Source organism: Octopus bimaculoides, chromosome 4 (assembly GCF_001194135.2).
Source record: "Octopus bimaculoides isolate UCB-OBI-ISO-001 chromosome 4, ASM119413v2, whole genome shotgun sequence".
Classification (NCBI taxonomy): domain Eukaryota; kingdom Metazoa; phylum Mollusca; class Cephalopoda; order Octopoda; family Octopodidae; genus Octopus; species Octopus bimaculoides.
Genome location: NC_068984.1, coordinates 144641118 through 144655276, shown reverse-complemented (window position 1 = coordinate 144655276; position 14159 = coordinate 144641118). Strand labels below are relative to the sequence as shown.

At 38.4% G+C, this 14159-nt stretch overlaps 1 protein-coding gene across 1 annotated transcript in view; it reads right to left on the bottom strand.

Moving 5' to 3' along the window:
• Window positions 1–950: 950 nt before the first annotated feature.
• Window positions 951–14159, bottom strand: part of LOC106881918 (very-long-chain (3R)-3-hydroxyacyl-CoA dehydratase 2) — a 22157-nt gene continuing 8948 nt past the window's right edge. The window contains exons 2-7 of the mRNA XM_014932439.2: window positions 13377–13494; window positions 12420–12527; window positions 10029–10150; window positions 3114–3153; window positions 2636–2774; window positions 951–1872 (exon numbers count right to left, since the gene is read on the bottom strand). Of these exons, the coding sequence (XP_014787925.1) occupies window positions 1775–1872; window positions 2636–2774; window positions 3114–3153; window positions 10029–10150; window positions 12420–12527; window positions 13377–13494 (625 nt within the window). The 3' untranslated portion in view covers window positions 951–1774. The remainder of the gene's footprint in view (window positions 1873–2635; window positions 2775–3113; window positions 3154–10028; window positions 10151–12419; window positions 12528–13376; window positions 13495–14159) is intronic.

Here is a 14159-nt window from a genome sequence, read left to right as displayed (position 1 = left end):
ATGATGTATTTTACGTGCCACCTGCACAGGAGCCAGTCCAGGGGCACTGGCAACGACCTGGCTTGAATGTTTTTTTACGTTCCACCGGCACAAGTGCCAGTAAGGCGACGCTGGTAATAATCACGCTCAAATGGTGCTATTTACGTGCCACCAGCATGGAAGCCAGACCGCTGCTCTGGCAATGATCACGCTCGGATGGTGCTGTTAGCGCTCCACTGGCACAGGTGCCAGTCATCGAATTTGGATCAATTACGATTTCACTTGCTCCAACAGGTCTTTGCAAGCAGAGTTTAGTGTCCAATGAAGGAAAGGAATGATGGCTCAGTAACACTCATTGATTGTCCAAGAAGACCTTTGCTCTGGTCCAAAGGAGGTCCTACCTCAGCACCCCACACATGCAGATGCTAGCAAGTGGGACTGAAGCAAATGTCTTCTGCTATAGCTTCAGGCTGACCAAAGCCTTATGAGTGAGTTTCATAGACAGAATATAAAAAAAAAAAAACACAGACAGATATAGATACACGTACACAATATTTTAGTGAACCTGAAATGAAAACTTCCCAAACTGTTGCTCAGAGTTCCACATAACTGACCAGGAGCAGTCTCTCTGGTGGGTCTGGTATCAAAAAGGATTAAATTAACTTGTACATGGCTCAATATTCCACAGACCCATGTATCATCAACCTAATTTCAAAAGGCAGTAACTGAAATACAATATGTGACAAAGTTGGACCTTTAACTTTCAAGTAGGATTCCACCATTTCTGTCAAGTTTCATTTGCAAGGAATTGGTTGCCCCAAGACTTTGGTAAAAGGTGGAATGAAATTCAAAACTTGATGGCTGCAACATGTACTTTTAGTCACTGTCTGTCATACAGTAGGATGGCCATAGTTGGAACACTTTTAACCATAGGTTTGCTTCATTAAGACTCACTATACAACAACAACAGGTTATTATAAATCAATTGTTTATTGATTGAGAAATAGACCAAACACTTTAATTATTAAATAAATTAACGAGAAAATCAAACAATAATTCAGGAAAACTAGGTCAAGTTTGAACCTACATCACCAGATTAACATCCAAGTTTAACACCACACACTGCACTCTCTTGTTTTCGTTATTTAATAATTACCTCGTTGAAGTGTGTCAAAACAATTACTCGACTAACCAAACGATCTATCCATCAATGGGTGATTATACTTATTCACACACAGTGAATCCACACTTACAAGGTCACCAGAGAGATTTTGCTGTTGGTCTTTCAACACAGCAAACTGTTGTGTTGAAAGCAGAGGAGGAAGACACTAGTTGATGTGTATGTGTGTGTTTGAATTTGTGAATGTGGAAGGTGAATGCAGTATAGAATCTGAGTGTGCATGTATAGACTGTGTTTTGCTGAACACACTTGTCAGTGTTTGATGATATTGAAGTGTGTGTGTGTGAATACGAGTTGCTTGTGTGTGTGTGAATATGAGTTGCTTGTGTGTGTGTGAATACGAGTTGCTTGTGTGTGTGTGAATACGAGTTGCTTGTGTGTGTGTGAATACGAGTTGCTTGTGTGTGTAGATGTTATGTGAAAGATGAACTGTGCGCATTTGTTTGTGTGCTTATTATGTTATGATAATGGAAAAGGTGACGCTTGTGCATTTGTCACATGACATCAACCTCCAGTGTGACGAGAACTCAGTTCTCTGATCAGTTTAGATTTCGACAAAATATTGCATCAAATGCCATTTTATCAATGCTGCTGTAGAACTATGTTTTTTTTTCTTTATTCCTTCTTGTTGGCCATTTCTGCTCGTTTCCTGGCCATCATGGCAAGAACTCTCTTTCTCTGAGACAACATGCGGCTGAAGAGTTGAGGGAAAACTGCAAAAAATAAACAGAAAAAAAAATTATAAACAAATATCAACAAAAATAGATAAATGATTTTTTTTTAACCCTTTAGCATCTGAACCAGTCATATCCAGCTCAAATATTCTATTTGTTTTATGTTGAAACAGGCCAGATCCAGCCTCTCATACCTACCCTACAACATCATTCTAAAAAATAAAAAACAATCACATCAACATTGAAACCATAAAGCTAGGAGATAATGCATGATTAGTTTCTAAAAAAAAATGGGAATAAATAAACATGACATTTGATAGAATAACCTGAATGCCAAAGGGTTAAACTACGAAAATTAAACACAAGCTTAAAGATAACTAAGTTATTTTTAAAAATTCTTTGTTATATTTAAGTAATTGAAAGAAACCTGACAGAGCATCTCAAAATAAATACAGTAACGAAAGGGTTGACTAAATAATAAAAAAAAAAGAAACTTATGTTAAGGGCAATAACTCTGATTTCATTAAAATATTCCAAAACCAATGCATTGAGTTCTTGAGCAAAACACTTCATGTTGCTCCAGTCCGCACACCTGACAAAAGTGAGTCATCCTGCAATATGCCAGCATTCTGTCCAGTGAGGAATATATATGCCACAGAAACCAGGAAACCGACCTGATGAGTCAATATGACATGGGAAAAGGGGCTTTATCCTCTGTGTGTGTGTGTGTGTGTGTGTGCAAAATAAAGGAGAAAGGAAAAGAGATGAAAAGAGGGCAAACAATGTTCTAGAGAGCACTTACTTGGAATGTAACTCAACATGACGGCTATGAGAAAATAGTAAAAACTGAAGGAGACATTCAGTCGGTTTGGCAAGGAGAGCGACAGAGTGTTTCTGGCACTGATGTAGGGAAGACTTCGGAACATGCACAATAGTTCACCCTGAAAGAACAACACAACATATTTTAGATCAACTTCAATGGGTTGTGAACTGTACCTTAAAATGGTACCTATTTACAGCTACATGGACTGTGTATAGTAGAGAACTATATCTTAAAATGGTACGTATTTACAGCTAGATAGCCCAAGCTTGTTAAAATAAATATCATAGATGACCCATGTGGTCAATAAGTTAGCCTCTCTTGCAGCCCCCACCCATGGTTCCCAATAATTCAAGGATAAACTGAACCAGTAGAATCCAGGACTACCGTGACTGGTCAAATTGTCAGGACGACTAGGGCAATAGAAGAGAGATAAAGATTAAAAGGGCGAAATACTTACAGTGACCCCTAAAGGATAGAGTCCAACGAATAAGGAATATCTAGAAAGAAAAACAGAAAGAAGACATGGTTGATTAAATTCATAAATCAATTTTAAACACACAAAAACTACTTTTACGGTTCTCGACTTTGGGGCTGTCTTTGCTGATTCTCTTCAGTTGGATGCCTGCTTTTGCTTTTTCAGCCCTGCATTAGTATCCCACTAGCTATTTCTAGGGCATCCTCCCTTCCACCTCCCTCAGGGCCTGAAAGGTGAGAACCACTGGTCTACTATGTCAAGGATTGTCTCATAATCTATGAAGCCGTGTATAAAGAAAACATTCACTCCAGTGATTGTCTCACAATGATAATCTCATCTGTACAGGATCTATTCCATTGGAAACCTTCCAGCTGATCTCAAAGCATGGAATCCAATATTGCTTCCATTTCCTTCAACAAAATTCTGTTCAGAACTCTGCCTGGTACTGGGAAAAACATGACTGCCCTGTAGTCATTGCAGTTACTAAGGTCTCCCATTTTTTTTGGTTAGCTTTACTGTGATTCCATCTTTCCATTCTTCTGCAATTTGCTTTTGATCCCAGGTTGTGAAACGTCACCCACAGATTGCAAATTGGCCTTCATTGCCTCTGCTGGTATCCCATTTGTAGGACTCTGCTCCGCTGCCATATTTTAATGCCTTAACAGCTTCCCTATTTTGAAAGGATTATCACAGATTATGGACAGCACCCTCTCCACTGGGAGTGAGACATCCAGTGGTCAGGTCAGTTCAATAACCCTTGAAAAATCTTCTGCCCATCTTCTCATCTGATCTTCTGTTCTAGGAAATGTCTTTTTCCTGTTTATCTTTTATCAACTTATTTGTCTGTTGAAACTTGGCCTCTTAGTTTTCCAATCAACTTTTACAGATCTTTTCAATTTCCCTCTTCCTGCTGCTGTTTTCTGCTTGCTTAGCAAGGTTGCCAATGTGCTTCCTTCTGTCCTTTCCAATGCTCTTCTTTATTTCTTAATGACGGAAAAAAAAAAATATTCAAAAGTATAAAAGGTCAAATTATCAAGAAAAAAACCCATAACTATCTCACCAAGGAAACAACAAAAATAGAAAAATAGTTGTGGAGGGATTAAACAGCAGAAGATGGGAGGGGGTAACGGGTTGTATGCCCCAGATCTAATGGTGTATTTATTTTGCACACGACTGCTAAGGTGTCGCTATGGATAATGGCCAACAACACTTGCTGCAGCAGCCACCCCACCCCTGGGGCTCATGGACCTGGGTCTTCTCATGCTTCTGTTTTTGTTGCTCTCTCTCTCCTCTCTCCTTTCCTCAATTTCTGTAATGTTTCCATGGAGATCCACCTATATAATTCATACACTCACCAGTATATATATGTGTCAATGCATCACCATCATCCTTTCATGTCTGCTTTTCTATAAGAAGGGGCACTATGGGGTTATTTCTTACTGGGACTCACTGCCCCTTCCTAAACAACTCAAGAACTGCAATTTGCTTGCATCTTTTATTATTCCTACAGCAAACCGCTCTTCCTGTTACCAATCACTCAACAGAGTGCGCTGGAAGCATCTATCAGAGCACCAGCACTACAGAGGTTGTCTTGTGCTTGGTGAGAATAGAGTCCTTTCTACCATGTGTGGATGTGTATATATCACACACACACACATACATACATATATGAGAGACAGAGAGATCATCATCATCATCATCATCATTGTTGTTTAACGTCCGCTTTCCATGCTGGCATGGGTTGGATGGTTTGACTGAGGACTGGTGAGCTAGAGGCTGCACCAGGCTCAATCTGATCTGGCAGAGTTTCTACAGCTGGATGCCCTTCCTAATGCCAACCACTCTGAGAGTGGGGTGGGTGTTTCTACGTGCCACCCGCATGAGAGCCAGTCAGGCAGTTCTGGCAATGACCACACTCAAAAGGTGTTTTTACGTGCTACCTGCACAGGAGCCAGTCTGGCAGCACTGGCAAAGACCACGCTCGAATGTTGTTTTTCACATGCCACCGACACATGCTAGCAAGGCGACGTTGGCAACGATCATGCTTGAATTGTGCTTTTCACATGTCACCAGCACAGGAGCCAATCCGTGACCCTGGCAACAATCACACTCAGATGTGCTTTTAACGTTCCACTGGCACGAATGCCAATCAGGCGTTACTGTCATTGGCCACGTCAGTGACTTTGATTTGCTTACATTTGTCTCCATAGGTCTTTGCAAGCAAAGTTCATTGTCCAATGTATGAGGGGTACTCATAAGTGGCCTGGTTACACGTTCGGATGTGCTTTTAATGTTCCACTGGCACGAGTGCCAATCAGGCAGTACTGTCATCAGCCATGTCAGTAATTTTGATATACTATTATCTATCTTGTAGATTAATAAAGCCAACTTAAACTGAGCTCTGTATAGTGAGTAAAAATATATTGGACAAGATAATTGTTAGCATTATAACAGAATGATGTTACCTACCTATTATTATTATTATTATTATTATTATCTTTTGTTTAAAAGCGTGAAAAACAAACAACTATAACACCCAACATGATATCATTGAATTCTACACATTAACTCCTTGCTGCAAAGAACATTAGATTTTGACAACAATTACATATCGAAATAATTATGCAGATAAAATCATTATTTGCTTTTGATAATATTTTATGACTAAAAAAAAGTAATGTTAGTTTGTACATAGCAAGAGATTGGCTAAACTCCGCAGAAATTTACACTCATTCATTAGTCTATGTATTTTATATTTGCTAAATAATAAATTGAATAAGTCTTTATTAATGATATTAATTTAGGCTGCTTTAGTGAAATTAGTAGCATATTTTTCTGAGTAACATAAGATGCATGGTTCATGTCCTGCAGGTAGCTTTCCAACTTTATTCCGTTCAATGCATTTTAAGTTATTTGTTGCCAAATTCACTTTCAGACACATCATTAATAAAAACTTATTTACATATTTCTCAATACTTCTACATTTGAATTCTAAATGTAAATAAGCCAGATAATTTAAAATATGGTCTAACCATCACAGAAAATAAATATAAATCCTCAACAAGCAGGCAGATTCAGAAAAGGTCACTACAAAATTTAAACCTAAAAATTACAGTTGAAACAAATTTAAAAATCATTTTTTAGATATAATCTTAAATCTAAAAGAAATAAATACTCACCTTTTAAGAAATCAAATCAAAGTTACAAAATACAAATAGTGCCTCAAATCACCCACTTGTCATAATTAGAATTTAGTGAAAAATGTTAGCATATGGTTATCCAGTATTTCATCCAATAGATCTTCCTTCATTAGAGTAGCCCCTTATTATAACGAAGTGTTAAAATTAAGTGTTAATATGAAGCGAGTTTCAAAGTAAAATTACTTATATAGATGATATCAATTTTCAGATACATAAAAGCAAAAACATGAAATATGGTTCAATACCCCATTCAGCCCCAGCGTAAGCACAAGTATTGCTAAACATTTTCTTTTAGTTATTAGATAAACACTTACAGAAGAATCATAAATCTCATAAAATTTTTTATAGAAATAAAGTTATATTTAACTTCAGCTGTAAACTAATTAGCAACAGAAATGGCATACGTCAACCTTCTATATCTAATAACTTTGATTCCCAGCAACATGTTGTATCCTTAAGCAAGACATTTTATTTCACATTGCTCCAGTCCACTCAGCTAGCAAAAATTAATAGTACCTGTATTTCAAAGAGCCAACCATGTCACATTCTGTGACACACTGAATCTCCTTGAGAACTACAGTTTTTTTTAAAGTTACATGTAATTATTTTAATCTCGTTGATTATCAAAAAGACAATTCATATTTTTTGAAACTTTTAGATTATTGTACAAAAGTATTCACAACTGATAATTCAGAATTTAAAGATTGTATATTGCACTGACTGAAAATAAATTCAAAGGATGAATTAATCAGTGTATCACATTTACTATTTCAAAAATCCAGGAAGATTTTTAGACTATCAAAATATATCACTTCTGAAAAATAACAAGTTTAACCGATAAAGCGCTGGGATTTGAACTTACATAGCATGGAATGCTGAGCACATTTTATAAAAATGAGACTACCAAGTAAACATAAAAAACAAAAAATAGTTAAAATACGAGGGAGAATCAAAAAGTAATGCCATTTTGTTTAGGACAGGTATAATTACCAACACAAGAACATGTATCATACATCAAAATGAAGCTGGTCCTCTGTGGATCACATCCCTACTTCTCAACATAGTCACCGTTTCTCTCGATAGCAATGTTCCACCTTCGAATGAGAGCATGTATCCCTGCCCCGCATAATTCTGTTGACTGTTCTTTGAGCCACTTCTTCACTACAGTTTTCACTTCCTCGTCACTGGAATAATGTTTGCCTCTCAAACCCTCTTTCATGGGGCCGAAGAGATGATAGTCCAGTAATGAGGAAGTGAAAAACTGTAGTGAAGAAGTGGCTCAAAGAACAGACAACAGAACTTTACGGGGCAGGGATACATGCTCTCATTCAAAGGTGGAACATTGCTATCGAGAGAAACGGTGACTATGTTGAGAAGTAGGGATGTGATCCACAGAGGACCAGCTTCATTTTGATGGATGATACACGTTCCTGTGTTGGTAATTATACCTGTCCTAAACAAAATGGCATTACTTTTGACTCACCCTCGTATCTTCTTAGTATATAATGGTGGCAATTTTTACTTCATCTGAAAAGTCATTAGTTGAACTATCTTTTGACAGACATTTCAACAAACACCCATAAATTAAATGTATCTATCTGGGCCACGACTGTGGCCTGTTGACCTGTGTCTGACAGCCACAATCGTGGCCTGTAGCGCTTTATGTGTTAAGGCCTATAACATTATTGGAATATATTATAACATACTTATATCTAGGATAACAATATGAGTTTTGCTTTTCAGAGAAAATAAATATATCATTTCAGAAATGTCTACCTCCACCAAATATTCAGAATTGATGTGCTTTTGTTGTCAAAAATCAAAATATGAAAAAATTGTACACATTGCATATCGGAAAAGTTACTCCTTACTTTTGGAGAGTACAAATTTATTATCCTTAAACAAGAATATTGTTGACAGTAACTTTGAAGTTTCAGCCAACCAAGCAATCACCAGACTTGACGTGTGTGTGTGTAAAAACATGTCTACAGTTGGGGTAATGAATCTTTTAGATACATGGAGGAGACCCCCTTCCGTCATGAATGGCCATGGGATTGCACCTAGAAAGTTACCTTCCGAGGCACAAATCCAGGCAAGGTTTTTTGTGGAAGGCCAGCAGTCGCCCATGCATACCAGCTTCCCTTCTTCATGCCACTGATGTTATCCAAGGGAAAGGCAAAAGGGGCTGATACAACTTGGTACCAGTGATGTCGCAACTCATTTCTACAGATGAGTGAACTGGAGCAACGTGAAATAAAGTGTCTTGCTCAAGAACACAACACGCAGCCCAGTCCAGGAATCGAACTCACAACCTCATGATTGTAAGCTCGACGCTCTAACCACTGAGCCATGCACCTTCACTTTTAGATACAATAAATACATAAAATATAGAAAATTTAATTTTAACTGGATTTTAGTTTTCATTGTATGATCTCTGTTGAGCATTAATTCTCTCCATCACTAATGAGGAAAAAATAAAGCAAACAAATGGAACTCATTGCTATTCCTCTAAAAACTATAATGGACAGAACAAATGAAGAATACAATAACAGATTAGCTTTCTACTCCCATGGGTTACACCAGTGCTACACAAAGTGCTGGTCCGCGAGCCATCAGCTGCCGGTATGCAGTGAGTTTCCAGAAAAGAAAGAAACATTATAAAATGCTCATGTAATATTGTATTATTTGTTTACAAAATAAATATAAGATAAAAAAAAAATTGTCAACTTTTATTTTATTCATTATTTATATATTTCGTTTTTGGATTTGGTTCGCAAGATTCTTTATGTGAGATCGTGTGTTGAAACATATTCTGTTGTGTCTGGGGAGAGTCATTCTCTTTTGGTGCCTTATAATTTAACACACTCACTGGTAAAATTTCCACTTATTTCTTTTTTTATTTTTCTAAAATTTTTGTTGCGTTTTGCAACCTTTTCAATAGTTTTGAGAGTCAAAAACTACCGAAAAGGTTGCAAAACGCAACGAAAATTTTAGAAAAATAAAAAAGAAATAAGTGGAAATTTTACCAGTGAGTGTGTCAAATTATAAGGCACCAAAAGAGAATGACTCTCCCCTGACACAACAGATTATATATATTGTTTCCAGTATAAATTAATATTACGAAGAAATATTACCGATCCCTGGCACATTGGAGAAAAACCAACTGCCAGTAGGACACATCAGATAGTTTGAGGAGCACTGGGTCACAGGACACCAGTGGAGTTATCGACATCAACTGCAGTAATGCTTAATGTGGCAACAAGTTTACGACACTCTCAACACAGACAGAATTATACCTGGTTCTAACCCTGCTTAAGTCAATCTTGCAACCTCAATTGCTGATCAACTCTTAGATTAAACTCTCAGTACCACCCACCTCTATAGTTATTCTTCATGCCATCATTCCTCAGATTAAATAGACTCTTCGTTGTACCAACACTGCTACTACATTCATCTTTTGATCCACCATGCCTCAGATTAATTAAATTCTTCTTAATCCCACCACATCCATAATCATCACTCTGCACATTAATCTCTTCTTAATCTAACCCCCATCTGCAGTCATTTCTCATTCCCTCACTCCTTAACATCGCCTCCACCCAACAGTTTCCTTTGGTTAATTTCCAATGTTAATCCCACTTAAACATATCAAGTTCACTTTAGCAAAGGACAATAAATAAATAAAGGATTTAATTACCTTGCCCACATCAGATAGTAGGGCACCATACTTAACAGCATACAGAAGTAATAGGTGTAACGGATGATCTCTGTAATAACCCAGGCAACCAGGAACATCACAACACCAACATTTTCTTGGGCCTGTCAAGCAGTAAGAACACATCGTCATTATCTACAACAACAACAATCACCACAGCATTACAACAACCTTAACATAACAGTCCAATCACCGCACCAATCATAACAACAACAGCCACAGCAATGGAACAACGATTGGTGTCAGTCAACTACCTTCAAATGCACATAAATCACCTCCAGATTGAAACCGATCAACTTCAAATCAATTCCAATCACCTCCAGACACGCTTCCTCCATATCCAGAGGTAATACTAACAACCTGCAGATGTGCACTAACTTCCCCCAGTGATGCATGTCAAATGCACCACCAACTGCAGCCCTCATCCACACCATCCATCCCCCAATGTGTGCCATCTACGTTTCATCCAAGCTGTTGTCCCTTATTCTGGTAACACCCTAATTCATTGATTCGGAACCACATTTTTACCTATGGACCCCAATGACTCTTATTTTACACAGGTGGACACATCCCCCCACACACACACTATAGCCATTTGATGCTTTAAAAAAAGCCTTTTATATTCTTATGATGAAATATAATAAAGAATTGTCATCATCATCGTTTAACGTCTGTTTTCCATGCTGGCATGGGTTGGACTGTTCGACTGGGGTTTGGAAAGCCAGAAGGCTGAACCAGACTCCAATCTGATCTGGCAAGGTTTCTACAGCTGGATGCCCTTCCTAATGCCAACCACTCCGAGAGTGTAGTGGGTGCTTTTTATGTGCCACCAGCATGAGGGCCAGTCAGGAGGTACTGGTATCAACCACACTTGAATGGTGCTTTTTACCTGCCACTGGCATAGGAGCCATTCAGGAGGCACTAGCAACGACTACACTCGAATAGTGCTTTTTACGTGCAACCAGCAAAAAAATTGTTAAAAGATTTTGTGTATTATAGAAGCAGAACCAATTTATTGCTCATAAACTGAAACAATAAAATCATATATGGACCCCTGCAAGGGTCATATGAACCCCAGTTGAGAACCCCTGCACTATTTCATAAAAAATAGAAAGGGTCAGAATTTCAGGACCAAAGATTGTTTAGTCATGCATTAACTATGACCGAGCAGACGATGAAGGCATTCCCACGTGACCACCTCATCGTTTATCAGGCACTGCATGTCTACAATTCTGTATTTCTGGGATGAGGTATTTTAATATTACGGTTTAGATGGAATGCTGTCGCCATCTTGGTTTGGGTTTTTACTACGTTTCAGCTGTGCATGCTCTAGGCTTCTTCAGGTGTCTTGTGATTCACCCTGGTGCCTTGCCTGGGACTGAACTCAGAACCCACAGGTGCCTGCACTGCATTAGCCTTTATCCACTACACTATGCTTGTAGGTAGTATCTGGTGAAGTTTTAAGGCTTATAAACCTCCATCGATGTCTTATGTCTACTCTGTACCGATGAAGATTTATAAGCCTTAAAAATTCACTCTGACAGGACCTACAGGTATAGCATGGTGGATAAAGGTGCTAGTTAATGCAGTGCAGGCACCTAAAAGCTCTGAGTTCAATCCCAGCCAAGGTACTAAGATGAGTCACAAGACATCTGAAGAAGGCTGGAGTATACACAGCTGAAACATAGTGAAAAACAACAACTGGGGCCAATTTGTTTGGCTAAAATTTTTCAAAGCAGAGCTCCAGCATGGTCGCAATCCAATGACAAACAAGCAAAAGGTGATAGAAGATTCAAGATCTATTCCCACCCAATCACAGATTTATAACAGATTGTCCCCTGGCTGGCTCCTGTGCCGGTGGAATGTAAAAAGCACTATCCGAACACTATCGATGCCAGGCTCGCCTGATTGGCTCTTGTGCCGGTGGCACGTAAATTGCCAGATCAGATTGGAGCCTGGTGCAGCCACTGGTTTTCCAGACCTCAGTCAAACTGTCCAACCCATGCCAGCATGGAAAATGGACAGTGAACGATGATGATGATGATGACAAAGAACTGGGAAGAAAACCTCTCTTAAATAAAGTGAAGAATTTTAATCCATTATCATTACTCCACTTAAGGGTGGCAAACTGGTAAAATCATTACTGCACCCAAGAAAATGCTTCACTGCATTTCTTCCAACTTTATGTTGCGAGTTCAAATTCCACCAGGATTGACTTTGTCTTTCATCCGTTCAAGGTCAAAAAGTACCAGTTGCATACTGGGCTGATGTAAATGGTTTCTCCCCTCCCTTGAAATTGCTAGCTTTGTGCCAAAATTTGAAACCATTATTAGTTCATTTATGCCACAGAAGAATAAATTCGAAGAGCCGTACCTCTGGGACGTGTTGCATTATGCCCCACACAACAAAGAGACGAGAGAAGACCTGGAAGAACGTCATCCTTAAGTTTGATTTTACAATTCCAATTGCCACATGCAAAACCTAAGGGGAGAGAGAAAAAAGATGGAAAATAAATACAAAAGTAAGCATGAGAATTGATTTATAAAAACTATCAAACTACACTCTCGGAGTGGTTGGCGTTAGGAAGGGCATCCAGCTGTAGAAACTCTGCCAGATCAGATTGGGGCCTGGTGCAGCCATCTGGTTCGCCAGTCCTCAGTCAAACCGTCCAACCCATGCTAGCATGGAAGGCGGACATTAAACGATGATGATGATGAGGATGATGATGATTAAACAAATATTTTGCGCAAAAATGGTTGCTGGGATACATAAAAGGTTCCACTTGATGGTGATCAATTTTAGGTTTATGAAGATTGAGAAGCCAGCAGTGGAATGTTAGAACATACATGTGTAAATATGTGTATATATCATCATCATCATCATCATCATCATCATCATCATCATCATTTAACATCCATTTTTTTAATGCTGGCATGGGTTGGACAGTTTGACAGGATCTGGCAGGCTGCAGGTTTGCACCAAGCTCTTATGTCAGCTTTGGCATGGTTTCTACAGCTGGAAGCCCTTCCTAACACCAACCACTTTACAATATGTACTGGGTGTTTTTCTCAGGCCACCAGCACCAGTGAGGACACCAAGTAATTTGCAAGACAGAAAAAGAGCAGAAAAAAGAAAAAAAAAAACCTCAACTAAGTGTGGTGGGCTTTATGCCTTTTTTTTTTTTTTTGAGGGGTTAAAATATGATAGACAGATAAGCACAGGTATGTTGCTATAGAGGATACATGGCTACCCCATGTTTTATAAAGGGGACTGTGTGTAACTGGAAACAGATATACAAATTTCATAGTTTCATGATACATAATAGTTTACCTCAAGGACAGCTCCTGTTTGAAAGATCTTTACCATTGGGCCCAAAGAGATGTACAGTCCCTTGGTGGATGAAATTCCAGCTATGTGTCCAATCATCATAAAAAGTATTGATGACCATCTGAAATTTGATATTAGAATTGATAAATAAAAATCATTTATAGAAATTTATAAAAACATACAGTAATTTCAAAAGATATATTATGTTTGCTTTTGTGTAAGTCACACAGTTTTATATTTGATTTTAACTATAAAAAAAAATAAACTGGTGTGTGGATTATGCTTGGGGCAAAGCTAAAATTACGAAGGGGAAAAATTTTGCACCAAGATTAACACAACATTAAGGGTGAGGTTTATGAGTAAACATGGTAATTCAAAAAGCCAAAGAAACATTGAGGGTAACTGACTCACACTTGGATGTGAACTCAGCTACAACCTTGAGCCAGAGCACTCCATTTGTATCCCTGCCATCCAGAATTATCCATTACAAATAATCCTGTAGGGTAATTAAGAAGGGATCCACATCCTACTGAAATCACAGATATTTCTGCCAACAGAATACGGATATGGTTTTCCCCAACAGTCTATCCTTCGTGTGTTGTCTCCTCTCATTCTTTCACAAACCAATACAATGAACTTCGTGGCTCCTATAGGGATTGAGGGCTTCTTAGTTTGGTTTCTTCCCTCGGTGGAATTTGAACTCAGAACGTAACGGCAGACGAAATACCGTTAAGCATTTTGCCCAGCATGCTAACGATTCTGCCAGCTCGCGGCCCTATATATATA